The 27,999-nt window shown below is 45.7% G+C and overlaps 9 protein-coding genes across 9 annotated transcripts; 2 read left to right on the forward strand and 7 right to left on the reverse strand.

Moving 5' to 3' along the window:
• Window positions 1-3,956: 3,956 nt before the first annotated feature.
• Window positions 3,957-7,591, forward strand: HO173_000176 (uncharacterized protein; the record flags this gene model as incomplete). The annotated part of the gene is made up of 7 exons (XM_037302127.1): window positions 3,957-4,054; window positions 4,112-5,223; window positions 5,275-5,290; window positions 5,624-5,904; window positions 5,983-6,075; window positions 6,127-7,181; window positions 7,238-7,591. The coding sequence occupies 7 exons, from the start codon at window positions 3,957-3,959 to the stop codon at window positions 7,589-7,591; spliced, it is 3,009 nt and encodes a 1,002-aa protein (XP_037170706.1).
• A 1,751-nt stretch (window positions 7,592-9,342) lies between these two features.
• On the reverse strand, window positions 9,343-10,338 carry HO173_000177 (uncharacterized protein; the record flags this gene model as incomplete). The annotated part of the gene is made up of 2 exons (XM_037302128.1): window positions 9,343-10,034; window positions 10,125-10,338. The coding sequence occupies 2 exons, from the start codon at window positions 10,336-10,338 to the stop codon at window positions 9,343-9,345; spliced, it is 906 nt and encodes a 301-aa protein (XP_037170707.1).
• Window positions 10,339-10,416: 78 nt separating this feature from the next.
• On the reverse strand, window positions 10,417-11,204 carry HO173_000178 (uncharacterized protein; the record flags this gene model as incomplete). The annotated part of the gene is made up of 2 exons (XM_037302129.1): window positions 10,417-10,623; window positions 10,668-11,204. 2 exons carry the CDS (start codon window positions 11,202-11,204, stop codon window positions 10,417-10,419), a joined length of 744 nt encoding a protein of 247 aa, XP_037170708.1.
• Window positions 11,205-13,840: 2,636 nt separating this feature from the next.
• HO173_000179 (uncharacterized protein) lies at window positions 13,841-15,196 on the reverse strand (the record flags this gene model as incomplete). The annotated part of the gene is made up of 3 exons (XM_037302130.1): window positions 13,841-15,044; window positions 15,097-15,130; window positions 15,181-15,196. 3 exons carry the CDS (start codon window positions 15,194-15,196, stop codon window positions 13,841-13,843), a joined length of 1,254 nt encoding a protein of 417 aa, XP_037170709.1.
• A 523-nt stretch (window positions 15,197-15,719) lies between these two features.
• HO173_000180 (uncharacterized protein) lies at window positions 15,720-17,049 on the reverse strand (the record flags this gene model as incomplete). Its single annotated transcript, XM_037302131.1, has 4 exons — window positions 15,720-16,168; window positions 16,220-16,603; window positions 16,657-16,744; window positions 16,798-17,049. 4 exons carry the CDS (start codon window positions 17,047-17,049, stop codon window positions 15,720-15,722), a joined length of 1,173 nt encoding a protein of 390 aa, XP_037170710.1.
• Window positions 17,050-17,664: 615 nt separating this feature from the next.
• On the forward strand, window positions 17,665-18,276 carry HO173_000181 (uncharacterized protein; the record flags this gene model as incomplete). The annotated part of the gene is made up of 1 exon (XM_037302132.1): window positions 17,665-18,276. One exon carries the CDS (start codon window positions 17,665-17,667, stop codon window positions 18,274-18,276), a length of 612 nt encoding a protein of 203 aa, XP_037170711.1.
• Window positions 18,277-18,344: 68 nt separating this feature from the next.
• HO173_000182 (uncharacterized protein) lies at window positions 18,345-18,647 on the reverse strand (the record flags this gene model as incomplete). Its single annotated transcript, XM_037302133.1, has 1 exon — window positions 18,345-18,647. The coding sequence occupies one exon, from the start codon at window positions 18,645-18,647 to the stop codon at window positions 18,345-18,347; it is 303 nt and encodes a 100-aa protein (XP_037170712.1).
• A 448-nt stretch (window positions 18,648-19,095) lies between these two features.
• HO173_000183 (uncharacterized protein) lies at window positions 19,096-20,811 on the reverse strand (the record flags this gene model as incomplete). The annotated part of the gene is made up of 2 exons (XM_037302134.1): window positions 19,096-20,746; window positions 20,804-20,811. The coding sequence occupies 2 exons, from the start codon at window positions 20,809-20,811 to the stop codon at window positions 19,096-19,098; spliced, it is 1,659 nt and encodes a 552-aa protein (XP_037170713.1).
• A 681-nt stretch (window positions 20,812-21,492) lies between these two features.
• Window positions 21,493-22,826, reverse strand: HO173_000184 (uncharacterized protein; the record flags this gene model as incomplete). Its single annotated transcript, XM_037302135.1, has 4 exons — window positions 21,493-21,866; window positions 21,925-22,006; window positions 22,057-22,629; window positions 22,794-22,826. 4 exons carry the CDS (start codon window positions 22,824-22,826, stop codon window positions 21,493-21,495), a joined length of 1,062 nt encoding a protein of 353 aa, XP_037170714.1.
• Window positions 22,827-27,999: the final 5,173 nt, after the last annotated feature.

The raw sequence follows: 27,999 nt of genomic DNA on the forward strand, positions 1-27,999 counted from the left end.
TAGCGGCACTAGTGAGTGTCTATGCTTCGCAAAGGGCGGTCCAGTAATGCTCACACATAGTCTCGGCTTTTAGAATGTCTGCCGTTATGATTACAGACAATCTTTAGCGTGCTTTGTATAGTAATCTGCCATCTATGTTTCTCATTTCGACTAATTACTGCTACAGGTAGCTATTTCCCATGTCGACAAAGGATCCGTGCCAGGTTAATCCAATCTCGCGCTCTCTTCGTTGGGAGATTCTAAGCGAGCTCTCTCGTTGGCCGTCCCTCAACCTAAGCCGGATGAGAAGGACGGCAGTGAAAGGGGCACCAAACAAAGATGAAGTAACGGTAGTTTTACAGACGCGGGAAAACACGAGGTTGCAAACTGCGGATGTTTTACAATTCATTTCAGCTAGCTGAGATTTGGGGAAATTGATGGAGTTGCGGAGCCAAGTCCGGCACAAAACAGAGCCCCACCTGAAAACAGCCTCACGAGCAACCAACAAGCGCTAAAACATTGTTGCTAGTAGCAACGCTAAAACTCTGACTTCAAGGCTTGATCAGGCAGACCAGCATCGCGCTGCTCATAGAAATCCAGGCAAGTACAAGTGATTCAAGCTCCATGGTTGGTCATGTGCCAAGTTCGACATCGATCACGATAGCCACCTACATTTCCCTGTGCGTTATCGAAATGCTTTTGAGTTGTGGAGCTGGGTGAGAGGTCATATAACAAGGCATCACATAGAGGTAACCAGAAAAGTCTGAATTCTCTGTTTCCGCCCGACCTGTCAACTGCATCTTACTTATCAATGCTCTTTCGTTGTCAATGCTAAGATCCAAGTTTGGCATCGAGCCATGATCATGATCTTCATCATTCCCGAGGAAAGGGCAAGCTCTCTGACTATCTGCTCATGGATTCCCCGAAGCTGGAGGCGCTGAGGTACCTCATCTCACATTACTGACGTGAACAATATCCAGCAAAAGCTACCCGGTTTTCGCAGCAACGATGTCATGTATCTCATCATCGATCAGGTAAGCGTATGTTGCGGAGACGGTCTCCTCGAACAACATAATCGCTCTTCAGTCTCTTACAATCTTGTCTCTTTTGAGCTTCAAACCCCTCCGATGGCTTCATGTGCAGCGATTTCATATAATTGTGTCACAGATCGTCCATCAAAGTCATCTTTAGGTTTTCCACGATGAAGCACACTACCCGCAGAGGACCTATGCTCGTGGGCCTACTTGGGCAACTCGTGCACCGACCAAAGACATAGATGCCGCTCTCATCCGAGCTGAAGCTATTGTCTGACCTGCTGACTTGGAAAACAGCTGGTGCGGGCAAGACTATCCGGGCGTACGTGCACGGACCTGTTGTAAAGTCGTTGCTGACACTATGCTTCTTGGATCCACATTCATCGATCGCCGTTGACAGGAGCACAGAGGAGACAGGATTGGAATTGTTTACGTCTGTTTGGGGCATGTTCGACCGCGAGTGACTTCCTCGGAAGCTTACAACTATAACCCGCCATGCAGAGTGTGGCAGAATAGGAGATTTGCGGTGTTACGAGCTCCCTCTGGGCGCTACGGTGGAGTTGGAGGTGAGTATTTTAAGTGGAGTGGGACTGGAGGGGTGGAGGAGTGAGTGGGTGAGGAAGAGATGCTGGGATGGCTTGGGTTTGAGTGGCAAGGTCTAGCAATCTGCATGGCTAGAAGTATTCTTGCAGGATGTCGCCGCAACGGCAAGGGTAAAATGGATGGGCGAGATTTCGGGGCGTTCGTGGGACTGAGCGTAAGATACTAAACACGTTGGGAGCTTCTATCTATTCCGGCACCCATATCTCAAAGAAATCGTCGACGACCCCATCGCGGCAAGGCGCTGACACATTGGCTTGAACTCCGGGACGTGTGTCACGCTTCAGGTTTCGAATCATGGAAAGGCGAACTATTATGGACGTATCCTAGAAGTAGCTGCTGGATGAAATGACTTGACCTCAGGTACTAGTACAAGCGCATCACGGACCGGCTTCCCGATACATTCATCCATTCTATGCTCCTCGTGCCCAACGAAATGTCAGGTGATGGCTTTGAATCCTACCGTACCGGGTCTCCCAAAGACGAGTACCTAGCTTGGATAGCCGGATTATCAGGGCAATGGGCCGTTGTGCTGCGAGATGTTTTTTGAACACGAGCCCGTAGTCTTATGCGTGTTGCCTGAATGTTTTTTGACTCCCTAAGCTCAGTGAAGTCGCAGCTCGGCACACGAGTTTGGGCATCGAATCTGGATTTGCCTCGCACAGAAGTGCAAACTGTACGTCTTCCTCCCCAAGTTTGTTCCTGATTTCTGATATGAGCAAAAGTCTGTCTTTGCCATTGGGGAAAAGGGGCGGTTCGAACAAAATTTGGCCAATAGAACTTTGGGACCATCGAATGTCGTACAACGGTTCGAGCCAGCAACGTGTTTCGAAAAGAAGTTTTGGAACGATGCCATAGCTAGAACGTGTTTGGTCCATCATCTGTAGTGGACTGTCAACTCTGTCAACGTAGATCTATATGTGGTCACGATTGCTTCCATGACCGATTTGGGTCGCTTCCGAAGTGTCATTTTAGGGGCTCATCTTGATCTTGACCGCTCTCCTCTTTCGAATATCTATGCACGGGAGAAAGTAACATCCTCTCTAGGGAATGAATGCAGATTTGTAGATTGGCGATCACGACATGAATTGCTTTCTCATCGAATCTTTGATTTATCGAGCCAATGGATTTAATGTGTGAGCCTGCATCCACTCCATGCGGATCAATGCTTGGTCGTACCTATACCTTCTTGGAAAGGAAACCATAATCAATGCCCAGCCAAACCCCTGTGGTATGGATTGGTTCGGTCTTTTTGAGAGCAGGCGCAGGAACCATGCAAAACTGCAAACACTTGAAGATACTGGGAAGCTTCAAAGGTTTTGATAAATTTTGGAATCTCCCAGAGCATCAGTATTTTCCGCGTTTGCTTATGCGCGATGCTTAAGTCCGACCGCAGATCTCCTTATGGACTTGAGAAGGAAAGTAAAATAATGTAGATTAAGTGGTCCTCGTTGAATTGCGCCAGTCAAACGGCTGCGGGAGGGATGCAAGGACGCGGAGACCTTGGACAATTGGATGGGCAGCATTCGCAGTTTCGAGAAGGGCGTCCCGCCTCAGTAGTACCACGGGTACAGATTGGATATCCTGTACCGACGGTGGAGAGTGGCATAGACGCCATCGAACGCCATGGCGGAAAGGCTTATGCTCTTGTATACCGTGGGTTTCTCGGAAGCCAGAGTGAGGGCCCAACCTAAGAAATCACGATCAATGCGAAATATGTACCAATATCGGTACTGGCAATGAAACCCAAAGACAAGTCGGATAGGGAAAGCACTCCAAGGACGCCTCTTGAGCTTTGCGATGAAGAGCCTGGCGACTGTGTACAGCCAGGCCATACGACCAATGACGTAGCGACCAATCTTGTAGTGATTGAATGGAGATTCATTCAGCGGGCTTTTCGATCTCTTTCGCGGTGACCATTTGATAACAGGAGTCAATCTTCCAGCAGGCTTTCTCGATTTCTTCACATGCTTGCCAAGATATATCTCGGCTCGGAAGCGTCGATCTGCAGATCAATCCGAGGACGCAGGTCCAGGCCTGCCAGGATTCGTCCATCCAGCCCTCCAGTCCAAGCAAAACCTGTCAATGCACCTGCTGTTCTTGTATACATGGCCTCATCCTCATCATTTGTAAGAGTCGGCGTGCTCTGTTTTGCCTTCTAAATCCTGGACTAGGCTTATGTATATGTCAACTCAATTGACTCCCGCCTTCTAGGACGATGCACGCTCGGCCCCGATCGCCAACTCGCAGCATTCGCCGCGCGTAGGATGTGGCTATAACGCTGAATCAGCAAGCAAAGCTAATCCTGTGGAGGGAGTGCCACATACTGTCATCGAAGCAGCCATGGAGTCGATGCGTCAACTCAAACCCCATTGGAATGCTGGCATGATAGCCGCGTCCATTGCCATTTCATTCCTCGGGGCATTCACGTCTACGCAACTGTTTGTTTCACATTAGTGCTCTAGCCTCTTTACTCCAAGGCTGACAATATCTTGCAGCATGTGCCAAGCGAGAATGTCCCTTCACTTCTCAAGTGTACTCATCTGGACTATACTAGGGAGCCTCACCTTTGGCTTCTGCTCGATCTGGAGCCTCCACTTCGTTGCAATGTTGGCATGCGAGCTAGATCTGCCAATTGGAATCAACGTTCCCCTCACACTCCTCAGCGCTCTGCTCGCCGTCTCGTTCACCTTTACAGCATTGGCATCTGATCTGCTATGGGATACATACATGAGAAGCAGACGGAGAAATTTCCGAGCATTGAGGAGAGAAAGAACTAAAAGTTCCGCCATTAAACGTTCGAAGTTGAATGCGCGTGACCCCTCATCCGAAGGTCTTTTGCACCCTATCGAGGAGGAAGAGGAGGAGGAGGAGGAGGTAGGAGAAGAATATGAAGAGGAACGCTACAATCATGATTCAGAGGATTCAGAATCGCCACCACTATCGACACATCCCTTCGAACAAGACAGAAATGGGACATTCAATCCCGACACACCGCCCGAGACTCCACCTCTTTCTCCCCAACCGGTCCTCTATCGTGACCCAGGACACAAGTTTTTGGATCTACACCTCAACGGCTCAGCCGGAGGAACACCAACGAAACTTCCGGCGCAAAGCCCAGAACGGATAACTCCAACACGCGTGGAGAGTTCTGAAAGTTCGATTGGATTTCCGGGGTTCCCAAGGTTTCAAAGAGAGCCAAGCGATCAGTCAATATCACGGCGATCCGATTCGTTCATGGGATCAACCTATAGCTCCTATGGACTCAGCAGCATTATGAATCTTGCCTACCGAGGCACATCGCCTGCGAAGAATGCGTTCATTGCAACTGGTGAAGCACTCTACGCAGGTTGTACGCGCAGGAATATCATTAAAGGTTTTCTATGGAGCTTGGCCATCACAAGCATGCACTATGTGGGAATTTCTGCGCTGCGTATTCCACAGGGAGACTTCACCCTTGAACCGCCGCTCGTCATTTTGTCGGGCCTGATCAGCTGGGTCGTCTGTCTCGTCGGATGCATCTTGATGTCCCAGATCGAGACTCACTTGACCCAGCAATTCCTCTTCGCAATCGTAGCATGCACCGGTGTCGCTGCCATGCACTTTACTGGTACGTGTATTTAGACCCGCATCCAAAGCCAATATGTTGACACGTTTAAAGGAATGCGAGCCGCAACGTACGTACATTTTGGAGTAAACCCTTCTCAATTAACATTAGGAACGAGCCACAAACCATGTTCTGGGAGTGACGCGTTGTTTCTGATCTTGAAACTCGCCCTTTTAAAGCCATGATAACAGGAGCAAGGGGCTTTTTCTAGACTTGTCGCGCTAGTCGGGTCACACAGGTTATCTTTGAAGAGTGACCGGCTCCTCTACTCTTTAGACTTGGCCTGTGATTCGGGTCATCAAGCCATGTTTTGGGAGGATATGGCTCTTCCTCCTCTGGAGACTTATCTTGTTGCTTTGGTTTTTGCCTTGGAAAAGCAATGCTAACTCCGACTTCTGCGTAGATTTTGGTCAAATGCCGAACCATCTCCCAAAAGAGGCTACCCGCCTGCGCTAGCTGTTGCCATTGGTAGTATCGCCATCACGACATGTATCGCAGCCAACTTCCTCTTAGCACATGTGGCAACGATCTCACGCAACAAATTGGCAGAGATTGTAATGACACGGAAGCAACTATGGAGGACTATCGCGCAGAAGGAGAATGCAGAAGCTGCCGCCGCCGCTAGAAGTGACTTCATAGCGTCGGCTTCCCACGAGATCAGGACCCCTCTCCATCACCTCCAAGGTACGAGAGACTCGTTTCACACTCAAAAGCTGTCCTCCAACCTAATCAAGAAATCCTTGCTGACTCCGAAATTTGCAGGTTACGGTGACTTGTTATCCCGAACTGAGTTGACCGAAGAGGGCCGTATACTTCTTTACGCGATTCAGCACGCCACAAAGACGCTTTCTTTAAGTGCGTTGGAAGCAAGTCCCTGTTGTTCCTTTCATACTGATCATTTCACAGTCACGAACAACGTACTGGATTGGTCAAAGTTAGAAAAGGATGCCGAGGCCGTCTGCCACCCTGTTGCTCTGGACATGAGAACCGTTTGCGAATCAATCCTAATGCTTCTGCCCAACAAAGATGACGAAGCAGATGTAAGCCTTATGGTTGTTGTGTCTCCGAACGTACCACATTCACTCTTCCTGGACGAAACTTATATTCAGCGGATCCTCATGAATCTTCTTTCCAACGCTTTGAAGTTCACGAGGTCTGGCTATATCATGTTGTTGATAGGAATGGAGAACGGTAAGCTTGTTGCCACGATCAAAGACACTGGGACTGGCATTCCCCCATGCTTTTTGCCCCAATTGTTTGAGCCTTTCAAACAAGCAACGACCAGAGGATCGCAAAGAGGAACCGGACTAGGAATGAGCATTATCAAACAGCTGCTGCACAAAATGCATGGGACGATCGAAGTAGAAAGCAGACATCCAGATACAGCGTCAGTGGGGCCGGGACAGACTGGAAGTACTTTCACCGTCACAATACCCGCGCCGTTGTCTAGTACGCCAGATCCAGAACCCTATCTTACTGAAGCACTTCCTTGTATCGCAATGTTCCATGGGGATAACGAGCGATCATTTGAAGGGCTGCGTACCGCTTGGGAAAGTTTTGGATTTGAGGTTGTGAGGGTCAGCGATTCCTCCGATCTCTCTGGCTCGGAGTGGAAGTACGTTTGGGCGGACTTACCATTCTTGAAAGGAAACCCGCGTTGTCTTCAGCAGCTGCTTGAGCAGGATCAGTGGCAGGTCCTTGTGCCATACGATACTCAAGAGGCGCTCCAGCAGACCCCTAGCGTACTATCTAGGCCACATCTCGTCCGTTTGCAGAAGCCATTGCTATGGCACACTTTCGCTGATCAGATCCCCGCTCCCGGCGAGTCCGCTAATAATGCCGCTCTTGCCAGAACGGTCAGATTTGCACCGCAGGTCGACATCGTGGATGGCAACGACAAGGAACAGCCTCAGGAAGCTACAGCAAAGGATTTAGTAATACTTTTAGTCGAAGACAACCCGGTATGACGATCCTCGCCATGTCGTCGTTGGTAGATTTCACTGACGCACCTCTTTAGATCAACCAGAAGCTCGGCAAAAAGATGTTGACAGCCTTGAAGTATCAAGTCTTGCTCGCAGATGATGGCGAGGAAGCTATCGAGCAAATGATGAAGCACGATGCCACCATAGACGCAATACTGATGGACCAGTCTATGCCTGTCAAGGATGGCATCACAGCAACAAAGGAGATACGTGCAATGGAAGCAGCTGGAACACTTTCACGGAGAAGACCTATCATTGCTGTGACCGCCGTTGTCAGTGCTCAAGCTCAGGCCTTGTTTAAAGCAGCCGGCGCGGAGGACTTCCTTACAAAACCATTGTCTCTGTCGAAGCTCGAACAGACTTTGGCGTTGTATCTGCCTCAACAGTAAAGATGGCAAGAAACATGTGAGCTTATACAGATACCAGAAGACGAGGGGTCCAATGCGCCTTCGACTTCTGCGACTCTGCTCTACCCTCCCCATTGCCTGCGGCCTCCTCCCTTAGCAACAGACTCAAGAGGAGAATGTCGACTGCGAAGCACAGTCCGAAGACCGTGGCAGACGATGAGCGCCGAAGCAACACGAGTAAACCAAACACCAGACTCGTTGATTCATTTGGTGTACATGACTTTACAAGGGTAATTGAAATACTTGCCATCCTAATTGACAAGAATATCCAACATTGGAAGATGATTGTTAACCGTTTTGTAGTGCATTCCTTGGAAAGCAACCATTTCAAAGCCATCAGAGGCTTCGATAAAAAAGCCACAGTCGGATCTTCCGTAACCGCCTTGCTTGTGCTTCGATAAGTTTGTCAGATATTAGCCAGCAGTACCTACAGGCCGACGTTGTACCCCGAAAACTATGATTCGTGAACATAGAGGTGGCGCGCTACGCTTAAATCCAGTGAGGAATGCCGCTGCTGGGCACTTGGTCCATGGCGATGAGTCCTTCGGATCCTTTACTCGGAGTGTGACATACTACAAGCCTCGCATGTGCGAGGTGGTCTGCGTGCTTACCCATTCATTGCACAGTCATCCCTCGGGAGCAAAACCACCTAGCTGCTCAACCTAGGTCTCGATGGACAGAAAAGCGTTGCCCGTCTTGACAGGATACAAAGACGTACTAGAGCTATGTAGTCGAAAGTTCTATGCCTTCCATTCCATCTGGAATGATTCTGACATACTATGTAAACCTACAATCTATTACGTAACGTTTATTGCAACACGTTTCAAAGACACAACAGTCCAAAGAACCCTCCGTTATCCATTTCATTCGCTCCGTTTACCTCTTCTTCTCGTCGTCGTCGTCCTCCTCCCCCCCCCCCCCACAGATCCCTCACATCCTCCTCCCGGCTCACAAGCCACATCCCTGCCATACCTTCGCCAAACACAGAACCAAGAACATACGTGCCAAGTCCCCACACTCTATCCTCCGGCTCCCCGACAAGGTCACGCCGTTGGACGATACAAGTACGGACTCACTGGGCCCGGGAAGAAGACTTGGTTTACTAAGAAGGGAGCTATTATCTATACCGCCTTTTATTTAACATTCGCGATCTTCTTTAAAATAGGCGAAGTTACGATTTGGTTCGGTGAGGTTGCCCATGGAGCGAGCTATATGCCACCATGGATGGATGTTTCTTCTTGTTCTTACTCATGGCTATTCAAGGGCGGTTTAGGTGCAGAGCTTGAGAGAGAGAGAGAGAGAGAGAGAGAGAGAGAGAGAGAGGAGAGAGAGAGAGAGAGGGAGAGAGAGGGAGTAGGAGGCGTTGTGTAGATGTGATTGGTTGGCTGGAGGAGGTCTGAAGGGTTCTATCTTGCTGTGTCGGTAATGAGGGGGGAGCGATGAGAAGGATAGTTAAGTATTTTTGGGGAGGGTGGCAATGACGCTTATATATACACGCTGAAGTACAATTCCAACCCAGATCGTTTCCGGTGATATTCATTAAGACAGATTGTTCTCAGAAGACACGAATGGACGCGCAGATTCGAAGGACCTAGGACGATGGATGTTGTATACATTGGTAAATACGTTCTATGATATAAACATTTCTCTCTCTATTCTACATATATACACATACACATACACATACACATATCTTACATATACTATATACATCCACCTGACTGTTCCTACTCCTACAGCAGCCACCCAGCAACCGTAGCAATCGCACCCAACGCCGTCTCCACCACCTTCACCAACCCCACAGCGCCCACGCTCAAATCTTCACTCGATGAAATCGAAGCTGTCTGCACTCCCGGCCCCAATGTTCCACCGTCAATTCCTACGATGGAGTCGCCACTCCCCTTTGTGCCATTGCTCCCGCTCGTGCCGTCGGCATAGAACGCACTGAGCGCATCCCCAGCCGTCGAGTTCTCGAACGGCGCCCGTTGGAAAAAGAGACATCGATTCGTGGCGTCTGGGTCTGGGATCGGCTGGAAAGGTAGGCCGGTGTTGTTGAGGTTGAGAATGGTGCCATTGCCATAGGTAGGGATGTCGTTGAACGCGGAACCGCCGCTTTGGATTCCTGTTCCCACGAAGGAGGTGACGTGCTGCTGCGTCGCTTGCGCGATAGTCGCGTTGTAAGTGCCGTAGCTATAGTTGGAGCCAGGGTCGTTGTAGAAGGTGTATGCCGTGTCGTTTGCGTGGAAGGCTGGGGGGGACGAAAAACATTTAGCCGTGGGTTTGATTGTTGAAGGCGCGGTCAAGTAGTTGGTATTACATATAATTATTGCTTCGCTGGCGAAGGTGATGCCGCGATTCCATTGGTCATTGTAGGGTAAGCTACCATCGAGAACTGGGGGGTAGAGCACGTCGGTGATGTAAGAGACTATGCTGCTGTTCACGCTGGGCAGTTAAAGCTCGACAAGGCTGGTGAAGGAGGCTGTGGAGTTTACAGTAGGTAATGTGGAAAGAATACCTTCGTTCGTGTCATGGCCGTTCGTTTTCTTGATTGTTTTATTGAAACGACCTTTGAAGAGGAGGCGGCCAGGTAGATCAGGGACGAAGTCGCCGTCGAAGACTAGGCCGGCGATGAAACCGCCGTAGTGGTCACCGTAGCCGATCCAGAGGTTGTTGCCTCTATTCAGAGAGGCCGTGTCCCATTTGGCGAGCTTCTTGCAGGGTGGAGACATTGCACAGTTGTAAAAATTGCTGGAAAGCCCCTTGTCGGTATTGTACCGGGAGGTCCGTGAGGACTGCCGGGCTTTGAGTTATGGATTGTTAGAACAGTACGGGTCCTTGGTGCCCCCATAGGCTGTTATTTGGAACACGACGGAGCCTGCGCCGGCCGAGTCCCCCATTACTGTGACTCGGTTCGGGTCGCTGCCGAAAAGGTGGATGTTTTCCTGTACCCATTGTAACGCTAAGCTTTGGCTGGCTGATAGACTTGGTCCAGATATCCCGCCAAATGCGCCGAGCTATTTTGTGTAAGTTGATGCCATACAGTCGGTCTTGAACTTACGCGGTAATTCATAGCCACATAAACCACGCCTTCACCATTAGCCATACCGGCCACCTTGATTAAACCAGCTGGATTTCCGACACCCTCTTTGGAGCCGGAAGTGTATCCGCCTCCATAGATCCAGACAAAAAGAGACGCACCGCTTGAGTTCTTGGAGCGGGTTGGATTGGGAGCACCATCAAAAATCTTCTGCGGCACCATCACGTCCAAGTAGAGACAATCTTCTGAGATCCTAGGATCCTCGGGCTCGGGGAGAACCAACGCCGAGTATTTACTCGTCAATAATGTCTCGCTGGTTTGCTCAAAGGGGAATGTGGTACTATTTTCGTAGTGTGATAGCCACCGGCCGCCTACCGCCAGCCAGAAAGGATTGGACTGTGGGCAGACACATTCCAAGCTGCCAATGTTGATAACAGAGCGCTTCGTCTGATGAGGGATCGACCTGGTAATTCGAAGGTCGCCTATAGGAGGCTCGCCGTATTGGATGTTCAAGAACTTATAGTAGCCGCCGGAAGTCTTGGGGCTGTCAGTATGCATGCCGGAGGGAATTGCTTGTAATCGTGGGTTGATAACTACGTTGAATGCAATCGCCTGGTGGACCTCATAGTCTAGGTCTACAGTGGGAAGTGATTGGGGCCATACAGAAGACGCAAGTGTAAATAGGCATAAAGTCAAAGAGAGCAGTCATAGTAATGGAGACAGACTACATGTACATGTGATGACGAAAAGAGAAAGAGTGAACTCTGACCTGTAGCTTGGAATAAGTGAGATTTCGGCGCCGAGAAGGAAGAGTTCTCGAACCAGCTCTCGAGGAGGTACTCACGGTACTCGTACCTGGCACTGACCCGCCACTACTGCGAGGGGCTGGTAGAGTATCTCGAGTATCAACAACGGCACCTAGCCCATGCTTTGTCCCAATTGCCTGGATTTGCGATCGGGTTCATGCCAGTCATGCGGTGCGTTATGCAGATTGCTGGGAACATGTCGCTGTGAGCTGAGAAGGCCTGTTCCACTATGATGGAGATGGAATAGAAAGGCTCCACGCTAGCTTAGTCATGCTCAAAATGCTTGGCATCTGAGTCTGACGCGCAGAGATGTTGATTGTCCTTCTTTTCCTCATATTCCATACCAGCAGAGTTTTCAGTGACAAAATGGCAATCCATCTGTTCAATGTATTTTCCCTTGGCTGCTAATTTTGCGACATTCTCATTGGCCAAAGGTGTCCGGAAAATTGTCGATTGTCGTATTATCGGCCGGAATATTCAGGTGCAGTGGTGAACGAAGCATAGGTAATCTCAGATGCCATAAGTATCTTGCTTTACTTTTCCACCTCGTGCTGGATCTCTCGTATGCCAGCACGAGGCTAGCTGCATGCTCTCCACAACCTGCAATGGCCCTGTTGATCTCTAGAGTCTGTGTCAAGTTGGAAGTATTGTTTTCAATTATCACCCAGGTTTGCTAGTAGACGGTGATGGTGTGCGTCAACTACCTCCTCCTTCTCCCCTCTTCGTTGCATGACCCCTCTTCGTCCGGAAGCGAACGATTAGGAACACTTTGTCATTCATCTCTCCACTCTTATTGGTCTGTATTTCGAGATCATACACTGCTTTCTGCCATCTTGCTTGAGCGTTCTCCATCTCTCGTGGATTTTCTCCCTTTACTGGAATCACCACTTCAATCGGTTCCGCTGCTGCTGTCGTGATCTCCAGGCAAGCCTGCGAGACTAGTTGCGAAGATGTCTACGGTTGAGACGACGACATACGCCCCAGATGAAAAGGAGGCCCGTGTGCGGTAGCATTGTTCCCCAAGTCAATGGAGCCGATGCTGCCCTTCTCGTTCTGCTACGGTAGCACTAATCTTGCGACCGATGTCAAGAAAATTGGGGTCAGCGAGTCTTTGCTGGGAGTACGTAGTTTCCGAGTCCATATTCCTCTTCGGGCCCAAGTGTTGGGCCTTAAGGCATGTCCTGCCGGTCTTAAATCTCGAAATGTCTTTCGTGGTTCGACAAACCCCCTCGAATACGCAATTCTGACAGCGATGTTGTAATCCAGCGACTTTGTCATGATACTTGCTCTGGTACGATCTCTTGAAAATGGAGCATGATTGGTGCCATCTCTGTCCTGACAAATCACAGCTTGCATCCTACGGCGCTTCTGCAGTGGTCTTCGTCGGTGCGTTCTAGTCCTCCCTTCTGTCCACTTTATTGATTGGTACAGATGCTCAACATGGCGTTGGCCATCATTTCCAAAGCATCGAAGCAAGCGATCTCACAATGCTTTCCCAGGTGAGCCCCTCACCATCCTCCTTCAAGGTGGAGATGACAACAGCCCAAGACCATTGTCTGCTACAAAATCCCCTACGCCGTGACAATAACTCCAATCAAGCTCTCCATCCTCTTCTTCTACCAATGACTTTTCGGTGTCCGCGTCTGGGTCGTTATGGGTATGGGTATCGTCGTATGCTGGTGTCCCGCTTCCGTCTTCGCCACCATCTCCCAATGCCTTCCCATCAAAGCGGCCTGGTCCAAAGCGTACCCTGGCGCCAAGTGCATCAACGGCAATGCCTACCTTACAGCCACCTGTGCCTCCAATGTAACAATAGACTCTATGGTACCTACATCTCGGAGCTGATTCTTCCTATTTGGTGTTGAAGGTGGGTCGCTAGACATGTTTCGAGAGCAAGAAGACGTTCAACTCCATAAACCTGTCTCGCAACTCCAATTCCCACCTCGAAAATAAGCAATGCTGACTCCGAAATCTGCGCAGATCCTCATCCAACCGATTTGGGAACAGGATTTGGAACGGCCTGTTCGGCATCCTGGTCACGCTGTCTGAGGAAAGGTGTTCGGCTGAGTTGGGCTGGGGTGTTAAAAATTGGGATCGGACATGGAGTTATGAGGAATGTACAAAGGGAAAAGAAAGGTAGGATCAATCAAGGTTTGGGCTTACTTGGGATACCGAAAGATGGTGTCGAGTCGTCCAATGGAACGGGGGCGTCCTGATGGGTCTCGGACCCGCTGCTGGATTTCACCTGGAAATATAGTGCTGATACCCGACGACTCCATGTATATCCTTTGTATACAATGCCGTACTTACGTAGCCCTTGATCTCTCCTGCTTACTTCCTAGCACACCAAAGATGCCATCCTCCCATACACATTTCCAAACTCCACCGTCAATTCACCATCATGCCAGGCATGCTCCCTGGCATATTCTCATATGTCCTATTCCTCCACCGCAGTCCCTCTTCAAACCCACTAGCATCGACCGCTCCACCGCTCCCTTCCTCCCTTTCTCTTCTCTCCCCGTCTCTCCTTCTCTCCTCTTCTACCTCTTTCCTAGCCTCCTCCCTCACGTCCCTCATGACTTCCTTCGGCACGGCTTCCTCATCGTCCGCGGATCCAGGACCCCGCGTGTTCCTTTTTCTCGGCCATAGACTTGGCAGGACGACTTGCTGCACCCTTGGCTCAACGCAGCGCTCGTCGATCCAGGCGTGCAGTCTGCTCTCGACTAGTTGTGCGATTTTGGGGATGTCCTGTAGGCGGGATCGTGAGCCGACTAGAGAGCGCACGCTTAGATCGAGGCGGTAGTCTGGGAGGAACGAGAAAGCGAGGGTCGTAGGTGTGATCGAAGGTGGCTGGTGCGGTGCGCCGGACGGAGTGCTGGCGGGCGTAGAATGCGAGGGCAGGAAGGATATTGACAGTGTGCCTGAGAAGCGGACGACCGAAACGGCCAGCGCAACGGGCAAGACGGCGGTGAGCGGCTTAGGATAGTTGAGTATAATCTTCGTCTCGACCCCCAACGTAATAAAATCGCTCAAATCCACATCCATCCTCGCCTGCAACCTCGGCCCCTCAGGCCCATTCGTATCACCATCATCCACGGGATGCACCCGACAATTGCTCAGGATCGGGAACTCCTCCCCCAGACTGATCTCCGTAACTTTGATATCCGACAAAAAGCCCGGTTTCTGCTGCCCATTCAGAATCCCGGTCAAAGATTCCAAAATCGCGTCGTCGTCATGCGCATCATTCCTGAACTGCGCGATCGTCTGCGCAATCAGGACGTTAAACCAATCCAGACTCTCCTGTTGGTGGGAATCGACATTGTAATACGTCTTCGAGAGAATCGTAGCGGTCGTCAGTCTCGGCGGAGGCCGTAGGACGTGGGAGGCGGAGCGTTGGCTGTTGAGCTTGTGGGGGCTGGACGAGGAGGAAGTGTGAGAGACGGAGCGGCTGCGATCTCGACGTGCGAGGGCGCGTGCTGAGGCTGTGGTTTCGGGGGAAGGGGGGTCGCCGAAGATGAAGAATTTGATGAAGCAGCCGATCAAGATCACGACGGAAAGTTGGCCGAGTAGGAAACCTTGTGTGAATGAAAGACTGAGGACATATCAGCAAACTGTAGCCTTTATTCGGTGTTCTAAGAGCTCACGAGGACTGCTGTGGTGGGACCTGCGGAGTAGCATCTGGAGTGGTGTCAGTCACTCCGCTCGGAGATGAAAAGGCTTGCACGTACGTTGAAGGCTACTCATGCTATCGAAGAGCGGTGGAGTATGCTATATCTGCACCCATGATAGATCCTCTGTGATTGAGAGTAGACGACGAGGGTTGTTGAAGTGAACGGGAAGGAAGGCAACTTCTAAATTCTAGCTCTTGAGCGCCAAGACTTTATATATCTCGCTTCAATATAGAGGCTTAGAGCTGTCCCTTTTGAGCGTCTAAGAGTCTACTCATCTAGAGGTAGATTTGTCTACACCTAGTAAGACCGGAAAATTGCAAACTGGTCAATTCTATTATTCTAATTTGAAAGATGCCTTGAAACATCTTTAATAGATACACTGAATAGGAGCATTCACCGTATACCAGAGACTCCCTTGTCACAATGTAAATAACCAGGCATCGGCCAATGCGTATGAAGGATAGCTATCCAGCAGCTCTGGTCATCAAATATCAATTTTACACCCAACGCCCTGCTCCTTGAATATTCTCTTAAAACCACCTTTTGCTCTTCGTACACTCCCGCATTAGTCGTCCGCGGTACTTGGACAGGTCGACTTAAGATTTGAATGAGTCCCTAGCGCTCTGCATGCTCGCACTCATTGGCGCTGGGTTGGTAGTCGGTAGTCCCCCTCCCATCTTGGCTTTCGCCGATTGCTTGACCTTTGCGAGCGCATACACGATGCCGCTAATGAACCCGACAGCGATAGCAGAGACAGATGGAATTGTGAGTGGGGCGTCAAAGAATATAAGGCCGCTGAGCGCAATAGGCAATTTGTTGAGAGCGCCGACCATGGAGTATGTGGTCGACGAAGTGACGCGAACACACCAAGCCGAGGTGTATGAGATGAAAACTGAGGAAAGACCGGAGAATACCATGGCTGCAATGATGTTGTTGCGCGACTCAACTGGGAAATTTTTCGCCACGTTCTCGGAAGACCAATTTTCGATGAAGACGGAAGCGAGGAAGAGGATGGGAATTGAGAGGACGTTGTTGTAGAACATAGCTGCGAATCAAATTAGCAACTGGGGCACAACGGATGTGGAATGTCCCATACTGTCAAAATCTTTGAAGTTCGTCAATTTGATCCGCTTTCGCATACCAAGCACATAGGCTGCGCTGCAAATACAATTCAACATCATCCACATGTATCCAGCATTGAGCGTTGAGATCCTCGCGGAAGCTTCGTCGCTTGCGTGCCCAAAGTTTTGCAGCGCGTGTTGGATATCTGCCCAAGCCGCAATGACCGAGCTAAGAACCATCAAGCCAAAAGAGAAGAGAGACATTCCGGTGACGGAGCCGCCGAACCATAGCACCTCACCATAGGCAATGAGGATGATGGTCAAGTTCTTGAAGATGGTGTAGACGGGAATTGATAGAAATTGGAGTGCCTTGGTGCTGGTGTATATCATCACAATGAGTGACAGGGATACCGGAAACCCTAGAAAGCTGTCAATTGCTGATATGCCAGACCTGACACCTGGGAGAGCCCACATTTCCTGGCCTCGTCGGAATTGAAGTCTCGATACGTAATAACTCCAAAAGTTTTACAAGTCTGAATAGCAATCACGCAAACCACAGACTAAGTACCCATCAGCACAACGTCTCCCCAAACCCTCCCATGCTGCCACTCACTTGAACGCAAAGCAGAAAGAAGTTCAAATTGAACGACCCCGAAAGCACGAACTTGTTCGTTACAGTCATCAGGATTGAGGAAGCACAGTAGCTGAGGACGGGAAACACAGGATTGTTCGCAACTGCTGCAATCGGCGCTGCTCCTCCCGTAGGAGTCTTGGGACCAGGAGACCTTGGCGGTGAATGGTAGCCGCGCTCCGTTTTCTCGTCCATATCGATGACCGTGTCATCCCTCTTCTTGAAGTCGGCCATGGCTGCTTGCCGGCAGGCGTCGGAATTGAGGAGAGATGGCTGCTGAGGTTGACGAATGGAGGGTACGCGAGCTTCTGTTCAGTCGAGTATTGGCGCAGAGGGTTCAAAGTGTCGAAACGATAATGTGTCAGCAAAGGCTGTTGTTTATAATGACAGCCAAGCTCCCGACGAATGTCTTTGGATGCTGATCTGTGTCGGTGATATGTTGTGGAACCTTGAAAATTATGTTGCTGGTGGCTTTTACGGGCTACAGTACGAAACGCTAAAAAGGACTAAGGCAAGGGGTCCACATCAGCCCTGTGTGCTTGGCGCGACAAGCCATCAGAAATGTACTCGTACCCCCCAATAATTTTCTTTTTTTTGGGCGACTTACCTGGATCGAACGGGTGAGCTTCAGAACCTGAGCTAATAGGGGAGATTTCGGGATGCATTTCGTATTGCTTGGCAGAAACATCTCGCGAGTCTAGGGCGGTGCACTGGGAGACTGGGTGTTGATGCACAGTGGCTTGGATTGCTAGAATAGGGTGTGTTCCCAAAGCAGTAGGCAGATGGTCTCTGGAACAAAATAACCAGCTCCCGAGCCCATCCGCCCTAACACCTGCTCCAAAAGCCAACATGACCGCCTCGGACGACGAAGACGCCCTCCTCGAATCCCTCGAAAACGACACGGAAAACGACCCCTCGCTCGCCCATCTCCGTGAAGCCCGCATCCAGCAACTGGCCTCGGAGCTCAAGGAATCCAAACGACTGCGCAGCGAAGGCTTCGGTAGCTATGACCAAATCAAAGACGAGAAACGTCTCATGGAAATCACGACTTCCACGGAATACTGTGTCGTGCACTTCTACAAACCAGATTTCAACCGCTGCAGGATCATGGATGGTCACCTTTCCGCCCTCGCTCCCGTCCACCTCTCGACCAGGTTCGTGCGAATCGATGTCGAGCATGCGCCATTCCTGGTTACAAAATTGAACGTCAAGGTCCTGCCCTGTGTGATCGCCTTCGTCGCTGGTGTGAGTGCGGATCGCATCGTTGGGTTTGAAGGGGTCGGTTATAGCGAGGACACGTTCAAGACGGGGGATCTGGAAAAGAGGTTGGTGGGCGCCGGGGTTCTGGAGAAGGTGAAAGGAGCTGGGGATGCTAGGGTGGGCGAGGTCTTGAATAAGAGTCATAAAAAGCAAAGGATTGGTGGGAATGGTGATGAAGACGACGACGACGAATGGGATTGAGGGCGATGCGAAGAAAGAGTAGTGAAGGCCGTGTCGACGGATGAGGCAAATGTCGAGTATGGCTCGGATCACACTACACGCTGTGCATTGGCAGCTAAGCGTGATGGAAGCAACGCTGAAGCGGAAGCCTTCTCAAGTCCTGGTTCTCGCAGATGGATCTGCGTGGCAGGCTTGTTGGCAGGGAGCAAGATGTATGAAGAAGTATGAGCATGCATATACAGAAGCTGAGCTTTGGCCTGGTGTGGAGACTGGAGGAGTAGTGATACAATAGTGGCTGAGAAGGTAGAAGGGCTGAGTATGGAGGTGACCTTTCCAGAGTCTTCAGCGGACACATCGACGCGCTGTTCTGCTTGCACGCCATACTCGTTCATTGACACACTGTGCAACAATATCAGTACTACTGAGAGCCTCCAAATCCAAGCCATAGAGAATCGATAAAATTCTACTGTATTGCGTATGCAAACACATCCGTAAACTGACACATGCTCAAGCCCTTCTATCCTTCCTTGAGCGAACCAGCCATGGAATTCTCGCGCTCGAAGTCGTCACCATTCGACTCAACATGATGTGTACGTAATGATACAAAAGAAATGGGGGGCCGTGAACCTCAAGCGTGCAGAGAGCCCTCGTCTTGCGCAATCTGCGCAACTGTAATGCGAGACGCTCGGTTTTTTCCAAACCATGGCTGAACCTTCATTTGGATCAAGTGTTGAACGACGCCGGTTGTTGCCTAAATATGCGCAAACTTTTGTTGCCATGTCCAAATTCCTGCGTCCTGGGATGGGGGATAGTATATCTTCCGTGGTGGCGGCCTGGAGCTCAGATTTCAACGCTTTTCATGTCATCGACACCATCAACCCCAAGGCCTTTTAGCGCTGACTTGGTCTGTATGTCTTTGTTCGTCGCGTTGCTTAGCACACCAGACATGTCGGCCTCCATCGCTTGGCCCAGAGGCGCTTGTTTATAGCCGTCGTTTGGGCCAGTAGGACTTCCAATCTCGACTAGATTCCCATTGCGCTCGCTAGCTGCAGTGTTCTGAGCAAAGATATCTCTATTGGCGTCACCGCCAGTGTGAATCTTTGGTGCTGCATTCTCTTCTGTCACTTGAGCCAGAGGGCTGGGTTTTCCAACAGCGCCACGGGGACTTTGAGTATGGGTCGGCCCACGATGAGGAAACCTTTGTGGTGAGCGTCCTCTTTCTTCAGTCGGACTTCCGTACGGAGATCCAGTATTAGCGGTGCCATTGGCGTTGGTACCTGGTCCAGAACCCGGCCTTCTTCGAGGGCCCTTTCGACCATACTTCTGATCCATTCTCCAGCGCAGTATATTCAGATATGCTGGCTCGACAGTGGCGGTCTTGAATTCCCGAAGCTTAAGCTCCTGTGTCTCCTCGTCGACAAAAACCTTTTCACTACTCATGTCATCTGCTACTGTTGCGAGAAAAGCGGCCCATGATCGAGCAACAACATACTTGCAGTCGTAGTCTCGGCCGAAGATGATGATCTGACCCCATTTCCCAACGGGTCCGGGCGCAAGATCGACCGCAAGGTTATTACCGCCCCAATCACGAGCCAATGGAATCCATCCGGGATGGGCGTAAGCTTTTTGAATAGCTCTAGATGGCTGTGAGTCTTGTTTGTCGAGGAGCTCTTGTCGCCAAAACGGGTTGGTTGCTTGTTGTGAAACTGGAACTGGTGCTGAAACCGAGGATGAGGATGCTCCACCGAAGGCTTTTGGCGGGAACTGCGTCTGATTGGTTGACGGGCTTGTGAGATATTCCTCATTGACTACCCGCCAATTCTTCCACTCTTGAACAATCTCCTCACAGTCGAGAAGCATGCAGCCGAAGATAATGCCAGTGGGTCTCCCACCTCTCTCTTGCCCATCATGTACTTGTAGAGATTCGCGTACTTCCATGGGTAAAGAGCAGTCAAGCTCATGCTCAAGCTCGTTGACATCATTCTGAGTGCATCCTTCAGAGAGCTGGTCGTAGAGTTCTTCGTAATTCTCCTCAGCCCATCGATCAATCTTTTTCCAAGAATGGGCTGCTGGTGGGGGTGGGGGGAGGCCTTCTTGGAAGCTTTGCATTTGTATTTCTCCCGGTGTTACGCTGTCGAAAGGATTGGGTTCGTTTGATTGTTGTCGTTTTAATGCCATGTTTGACCGCATGCCAGGCAAGTAAGGAGAAGTGGGTGACTGAAGAGGACCCGCGCCAGGACTGCCTGGTGCGCGTGCGTCGCCGTTTTGTAGAGCTGGTGTAAATTGCGCGGAGGTATCATCGCCGTACGGTGAGCTCAGGTCTGGACGAGATTCTAGGGCGCTGGTGGCCACTGATGTAAGGGGAGCATGACGGCTTTGGTTAAGAGGCATATGCTGGCCCGTGCGGTAGGGAGAGTCGTGGGACGCATGGCGGTCACTGGAGATCATTGTATGCCAAAAAGAGCGGAACATTCCTCCAAACCTATCCGGGCTACAGATCAGTAAGGCAAAGGCTTTGTAGACGAAAAGGGAAGGGAATAGAGCTTACGAAGGCATGGTTGTTATGATTGCTTTGTTGTCGCAAGAAGAGCTTGCAGGGCGTCAATTCGCAGTCATGTCAAAGAAGATGGGAGCTTGGCCTCCAGTAGGATGATACTCGAGGTGAATACGATGATATTGGCAATGTTTATTTGAAGTATCTCAGGGTCAAGGGTGTGCGGTCATTGCATCAAAGTATCGAGAACCGCATCATAAAAGGAGTGTGTTACTATCTTTGTTTGCCCACGAGTACCCCTGTCCAAAACACGAACCCTACTAGCGCGGTTGCCGCTTAAAGTTGCAAACGACGACGCGAACCAAGCTCCCAAGCCACCAAGCTTATACTCCGTAGAGGTTGCAACCTTTCACTACAACGGTCACCGAAGACTTTGAATAGCTTCACACCACTCTGCGTATGTACGCACGCAATCAAGAGGTACAGATTATGCGGCCTTTGCGCTGCGCAGTACGCCGTTTCAGCCACCTCTATCGCTGCCAAGCCTTTATAATCTCCGGCGCGCGATATGGCCTTGTAGTTATGAGCGGGTCGTGTTGTTCGTTCTCGAAAGTTGCCGACCCAAAGTCAATAGGTCTGATCTCGTTGTTGGGTTTTTGATATGAGTGATCGACGAGGAGGATGTTTTGCGGCTTTAGATCGGTGTGTATTATATTAAGGTCGTGTAAGACTGAAGCGCAATATTAGTTGGACCGCAACCAAGGTAGGAGAGGTGACATATACGCAACGCTGACAAATAGCTGCCGAGCAAAGCTCTGTATGTGACTGCTTGGGAAGGTCATAGATTCGTTATCCTTGAGAAAGTCGGAGAGGCTCTTGCCTAGAACATCGGTGACTATGCAGATGTGGTTGCAGAATTCGAAACAGTCACGTAGGTGGATGCATTTGTTCTGATTCTGTTCGTCGTTAAGGTACAAAGTCTGTAGCACCCGCAGTTCATCGCGGGCCTCATCCTGAACTCGAGTGATCTTGATTGCACACTTCGATTTTGTCTGCTTGTCAAAGGCTTCATGGACTTCGCCGGAGGTGCCCATGCCCAGAGGTCTGCCGATACAGTCTGCAAACAGTCATCACTCGGCCGTGCAATGGCAGTCCATTTCTAAAAAGGCACTCACATCTGTCACCTATGCGCCTATTCTCCTCCGTTACCCTGTAATAGCCTTCAGCATCGTCGGTCTCCCCGTTCACAGTCGCAGTCTTTTGCAAAGTCAGCTTTCAGATTGCTATCTGTACGACAAAGGCCTTACATCTTTGATCGAACGCACATTGATATCTCCAGCCTTTACGTGGGGCTTCGGTGGCGGTATAGAGGAACTGTGGGCGTCTCCCACCACCTTAATCTTCTCTTCCTTCAACTTCTTCTTGATCTTCTTCCTCTTTTCCATCTCATCACGAATCGGTTGCTGAGTCACGCGTTTCCTCTTCTGCCCAACCGCACTATTCCCGTCGTGCGCACCACTGGTCCCATGAATCGAATGTGGCCCCAGTGATGTAGGTGCCGTAGTCTGTAGTGATGTGGTTCGATCCATCAAGATAGTGTTGGACTCAATGTTCTCATTCGAGTATGTGCGGGTATGGAAGAATGCCTGTTGGTCCCTTGCAGTATCGTGTGCAGCTGTCTGACTAGTCCTCTTCTTGTTGGCATGTTGTGAACCTCTCACTGTTGCTTGTGGCTGTTGCTGCTGAGGTCGCTCGTTCCCTTTCCAAGATGGCGGCTGTGGTGAGTCGTTACTTATGATAGTGATCTCTTTCGGTGGTTCGTTCTTGTAGAACTCATGGCAATCAGTATGCCCTTCTTTTTTTCCTCGACCTCTGCGATGCTAATGTAGACTGTGAAACTGTCATGTTGCTAGACTGTGGCTGTTTTGAAGCTGAGGTATTGGAGGCCGGCGAAATGATTGCTGGTGCGCTGTTTGGAAAGTCGTAGGAAGGAGTGGTGATCGTAGTGAGGTTCATCTGATATCTTGGTGGGGTGCTTCTATACCTTAGCCAATGCTAAATAAAATACCGTTAACATATTTTTAGGGTGGCTACGCTATATTTATATAGACGCCATATCAAAATAAGACGCGATGTCGTCGAGATATCGTTGTCGTCGTTAGCGATCCCGCTATCACTTGTAATGAGGCGAGGAATACTTAGTTTCATGAGGAAACGCACAATACTAGGAAATACGGAATTTTTAAATCCGGTAAATCCGACGTAGCTGGCTACCACTATTATTGCTACCACTATCACTTATTTAAATGGCCTACTATCATATTCTATTATAATAGTTAATGCTATAATATTATAATCGCCACTTATAGGCCTAGCATAATAGATATCCCTGCCCCGAACTCAGATATAGCCTATTTTTATTCTAGCGACATATGTATCTAAGTAGTATTCGATATTCTATTTAGGCCTTATAGTATAGTAGAATACTTATTAAAAATACTATAAATTTCATAACTAGTAACTAGCTACGGACTACGCTATATCTTATTATAAGTAAGTTTAAATCTATTAAAACCCTTCGAAAATAATGAAAAAATAATAACTTAATATTTGATTTCTCGTAATTATAAGAGTTTATACTATAAGTATATAGTTTATTCTAATTTACAGCTAATATTCGCTTATATATATCTAAAATTTACTAGATCTCTACTAATTTACTCTTAAATAGACTTTTAAACTTCTTTTTTAATACTCTAAAATGTTATATAAGATGAAAATTACGATATATCTTACGTAATAGTTTTAATGCCTAGCATTTTAGCATTATAAGGCCTCGATCTTAAAGAGATTTAATAAAGAAATGAAGGAATAGTAGCCGTAAACGTGTTTTGCTATAGGGTGACTATTTAATATTATATTTTCAAGCGAAGAAGAAATCGTATAATAATCCGCTCTGATTAATTCGAATACTCTCGAGCTAAACCGAGTCGCAGTCTTTAATTTCTATATTAATATTAAATAAGTTTCTTCTTAAGATATTATATTTATATAATCGTTATAAAGGGCTAGATAATAACGATAAGATCGGATAATAACGCGGTATTACTTTAAAAGACCTTTAGAAATAAGATAATTAGAGGAGTATACTCGATAGAATTAATATAAAGTAATTATTAAATAATAAAGATTTAAATAATCGATTTCTAAATATAGAAAAATAACGCCTTGAAATTTACTTTAAAGACTTCGAATAAATTTAATTCGTTTAAAAATATTATATTCGAGTTTCTTTCGGATCGTCTATTAATATTATGAGCTAAGTATCTTCTATTATCTAAAATAGATATATATAAGCCTTTCTATAAGTCTCTCTATAAGTCTCTCTATAAGTCTCTCTATAAGTAAGCCTTTCTATAAGTCTTTCTATAAGTCTTCTTAATCTAAAATAGATATATTTATATAATTCTTAGTATTAATTAATTATTGAATAGATAACTTAGAAGACTAAGAGAAGAACTTATTAATTTATAGTTTTACTATAGCGAGTAGACTATATTTCTCTTTATTATAACTTCTTTAAAGGCTTTAAAGAAGTTATTTAAAGAAGTGCGTCTAGATATCGCAATTAATAAGTATAATTAAGTTCTTATAGTCTATAAGCTTAGCGAAGATTTTTATAAAAAGAAGTCTACTATTTTATTAATTATATTATATTATAATATTACTTATTTTACCCTTAATCGACGCGTTAATAAAAAGACTTATTTTTATTAAGAAGTATATAAATATAAATAGTAACTAAGTTCTATAGAGGAGTAAGCTCTAAGTTTATAGATTTTATAAATAGTAGAGTAGAGTTAACTCTTAAGAGTTATCTCTATTTAAAATATAGCTAGAGAAATACTAGTAGTAAAGAAAGACTATAAAGAATATAAGGGCGTAGTTTACTAACGATTAGCTAGCGGATATAGACTATAAAAGATATAGTATCGTTATAAGATTTAATAGTATATTTAATAGTAGAATTAATCTCTAAGAAATACTAAAACTTCGAAGTATACGAAGTAGACCTATGTTCGCTAAGCCCCTAGACATACGAAGTATATTATTAAAATTAAACTCTAAAAGAAACCTTAACGTAGTATATACGATATCGACGTTTTAATATAAGTAGCGTTAAGGTCTATAATGTATTAGATCTAATAATTACTTTTTCTTCTAGACTTTAGTTCTTAGGCGTCTAAGTAAAGATAGAACGTTTATTAAAAAACCTTCAAATTTTAATAGAGAAATAAGAGAAAAGAGTTAATCTATTAAGATTACGATATCGTTTTAATAACGCGATAGAATTAATTCTTACGCGCCGTAGGCGCGTTATTAATATATTATATAATAATATTAATACTATCTTCGAGAATAATATTACTTCTATAATATTAATTAATAATAATTTATAATAAGTCGACGCGCTTAGTATAGGCGTTTTTATAGCGCTAGTTAATAGCCTCTATAGCGAATAATATTAGATTTAGAAACTTATAATAAAACCTCGAAAATCTAGTAGATAAAAGAAGAGAGAAGAGTTTCTTTATAGATAACATCGTTTTTATAACGTATTATATCTATAGCGAAGCAATATAGTAATAACCTTTATTATAAGAATTCGAAGAAAGTAATCGATAGAGCGATATATTCGCGATAACGTTCTTAATTATTAATTAATAATAGTAGAAATAATAATAATAGCTAGATAACGCGGTTTAATAGGTAGTAGCAAAATATTACCGCGTTATTACTATTTACGTTATTAAGTACTATTCGCTAATAATAACGCTACGATAAAGAATATAAAAACCTCTTTTAAATTATTTATTTTTATTCTTCGTAACTTCTAACGTTTCTCTTATAAGTACTTACTCTAGCGCTATAACGTTGATATTAATACTAACGTAAGTATAGTATATCTTATTATATTAGTAGTCTACTTCTCTTTATTATAAGTATCTTATTATTATTAATCGCATTAATACGTAGACTAATAATTTTATAGTATTCTTTTTTAATAATAATAATAACTTTAATAGTAAGTATATAGTCGTCTTATAGACGCGACTATTAACCCTTAACTATTCTTACTATTATCGCTTTATATATATATCTATTAATAAGTTCTAATATCTAATTTATTATATAAGACTTACTTTTATCGAGATAATAATTTATATATTTAAGATAAGTCTTCTCTCTACGATAATTATAAGGCTAAAAAACGCGATATTAGTTACTATATTAAAATTCTTCTATATCTTTAAATATAGATAAGAAAATTAATATAACGCTATTATCGCGCTAAATAATCTTAAAAGCTATCTTACTAATAAACTAAGCTCGATAAAGAGATTATCTAGTAATATAAGTTATAAAAATATATAATAGCGATAACTTCGATCGCCTTTATTATAATTATAAATCTTTAAGATTAGTTTATAGCGATATATAAGCGTATAGAGAAATTAAAGAAAATAAATAAGTTATTAAAGAAGGAGCTCGAGAGCCTTCGTCGATATACGACGAACGTCGACGAATATTAATACGAAGACTATGCTTTAATTACCTCCTCATTAGAGAACTAGATTAATAAACTCGATTTAAGATCTAACGCTAAGATAATAAAAGATATTTAAGTAGCGACCTTTTTTTAATAGTAGCGCTGGCGTAGAGTTTTTAAATAGTTCTTTAATAGCTATCTTAGATAAAAATATATCTATATTAATAGTATATACTCTAATACAATAAATTCTCTTTATAGTAGAGTTTAGTAGATAATTAAATAATATAATTATTTTATTAATTTATATCTTAATAATAATAAGTATAGAGAAGTATACGCGTAATATAAGTATTATCTAGAAATATATCTAATCTAGTCAATAATTATATCTAATTTTATTATCTTCGCTTACTCGCCGTTAATTTATATAATTAATTAAGCTCTTTAGTAATAAGAGACTTATTATTTATTACTTAATACTTTCGCTTACTATTCGTCTATTTATAGACTTAGATTAGCTCGCTAATATTAATAAGTTTATTATTTAATAGTTATTAATTATATTCTTCGCCTTAACTAGTTTATTTAATTTTATATTAAATACCTTTTTTATACTTAATCTTATTAATAATTTCTTTAATCTTTTAAAGCTTATTATTATTAATAAGATTAAGAGCTTATATAAAGACTTTCGCTACGTTATTATAATCGCGAAGATAATAAAGCTTAAATAATAATATATAAAAGATATTATAAATTTTATACGTCGAGAATAGAAGTAGATAATATATCTACGCCTCTATCTTATTTATAATTTAAAATAATCTTATAAATTTATAAGATAACTTCTTACTTAAATATTTCTACTTTAAATTCTTAATCGCTAATATTATTAAATTATCTATCTTATAGCTTTAAGATTAATATATTTTATTATAATACTTAAATTAAGCCGCAATTACGCTACGAAAACGCTTTATTATCTTATTCCTTAATACTTATAACTTCTTTATTCTATTATTTATAGCGAATATCTCCCTCTTAATAAAGTTATTCTCGATTTTCTAATAAATTTTAGAATAATATCTATATATTAGAAAGAACGATATCGTTTTAATAAAGAAATATTAACTATTTATATAAGCGAACTCTACTATTAATAGTTATTTCGTCTAAATATTTTATTTATTATTAGCGAATACGCGTAAAAAGTATTCTAGCACCTAATTTTATTACTTAATCTACTTATTAATTTATAAATAAAAGGCGATACTTAGACGCTACTTAATTTTAGAATAAAAGTAAATAGTAAATTAGAAGCTACTAATAAATATAGAGTCTCTATTATTAATAATATCATTTAGTATACTATAGCTGTTACGAGCGTACCCTTGACACACCCCTCAGCCCTATGGCTAGCGGGCCTTGGCGGAGGCATCTCCTACTATATCATGCCTCCTTCCTACATACATAGTTCGGTAGCCTTATTATCCTATCTACCTCACCCATACTGGTATCGCACCTATGCTGGTCCTGACATTATAATAAGGCTCCTTCGTACACCCCCCCGGCGAAGAGAATTGACGGGTTTTTTCACTTTCTGCTCGGAGCAAGCGACCGAGCCTGATAAAGAAAACGCTGGGTATTTCTACCATACAGAAGCCCCACCACACATTCAAATCACAAACCACCTACA

The sequence above is a fragment of the Letharia columbiana genome (assembly GCF_014066305.1).
Source record: "Letharia columbiana isolate WasteWater2 chromosome Unknown Sc0000000_s0, whole genome shotgun sequence".
Taxonomy (NCBI): Eukaryota; Fungi; Ascomycota; class Lecanoromycetes; order Lecanorales; family Parmeliaceae; genus Letharia; species Letharia columbiana.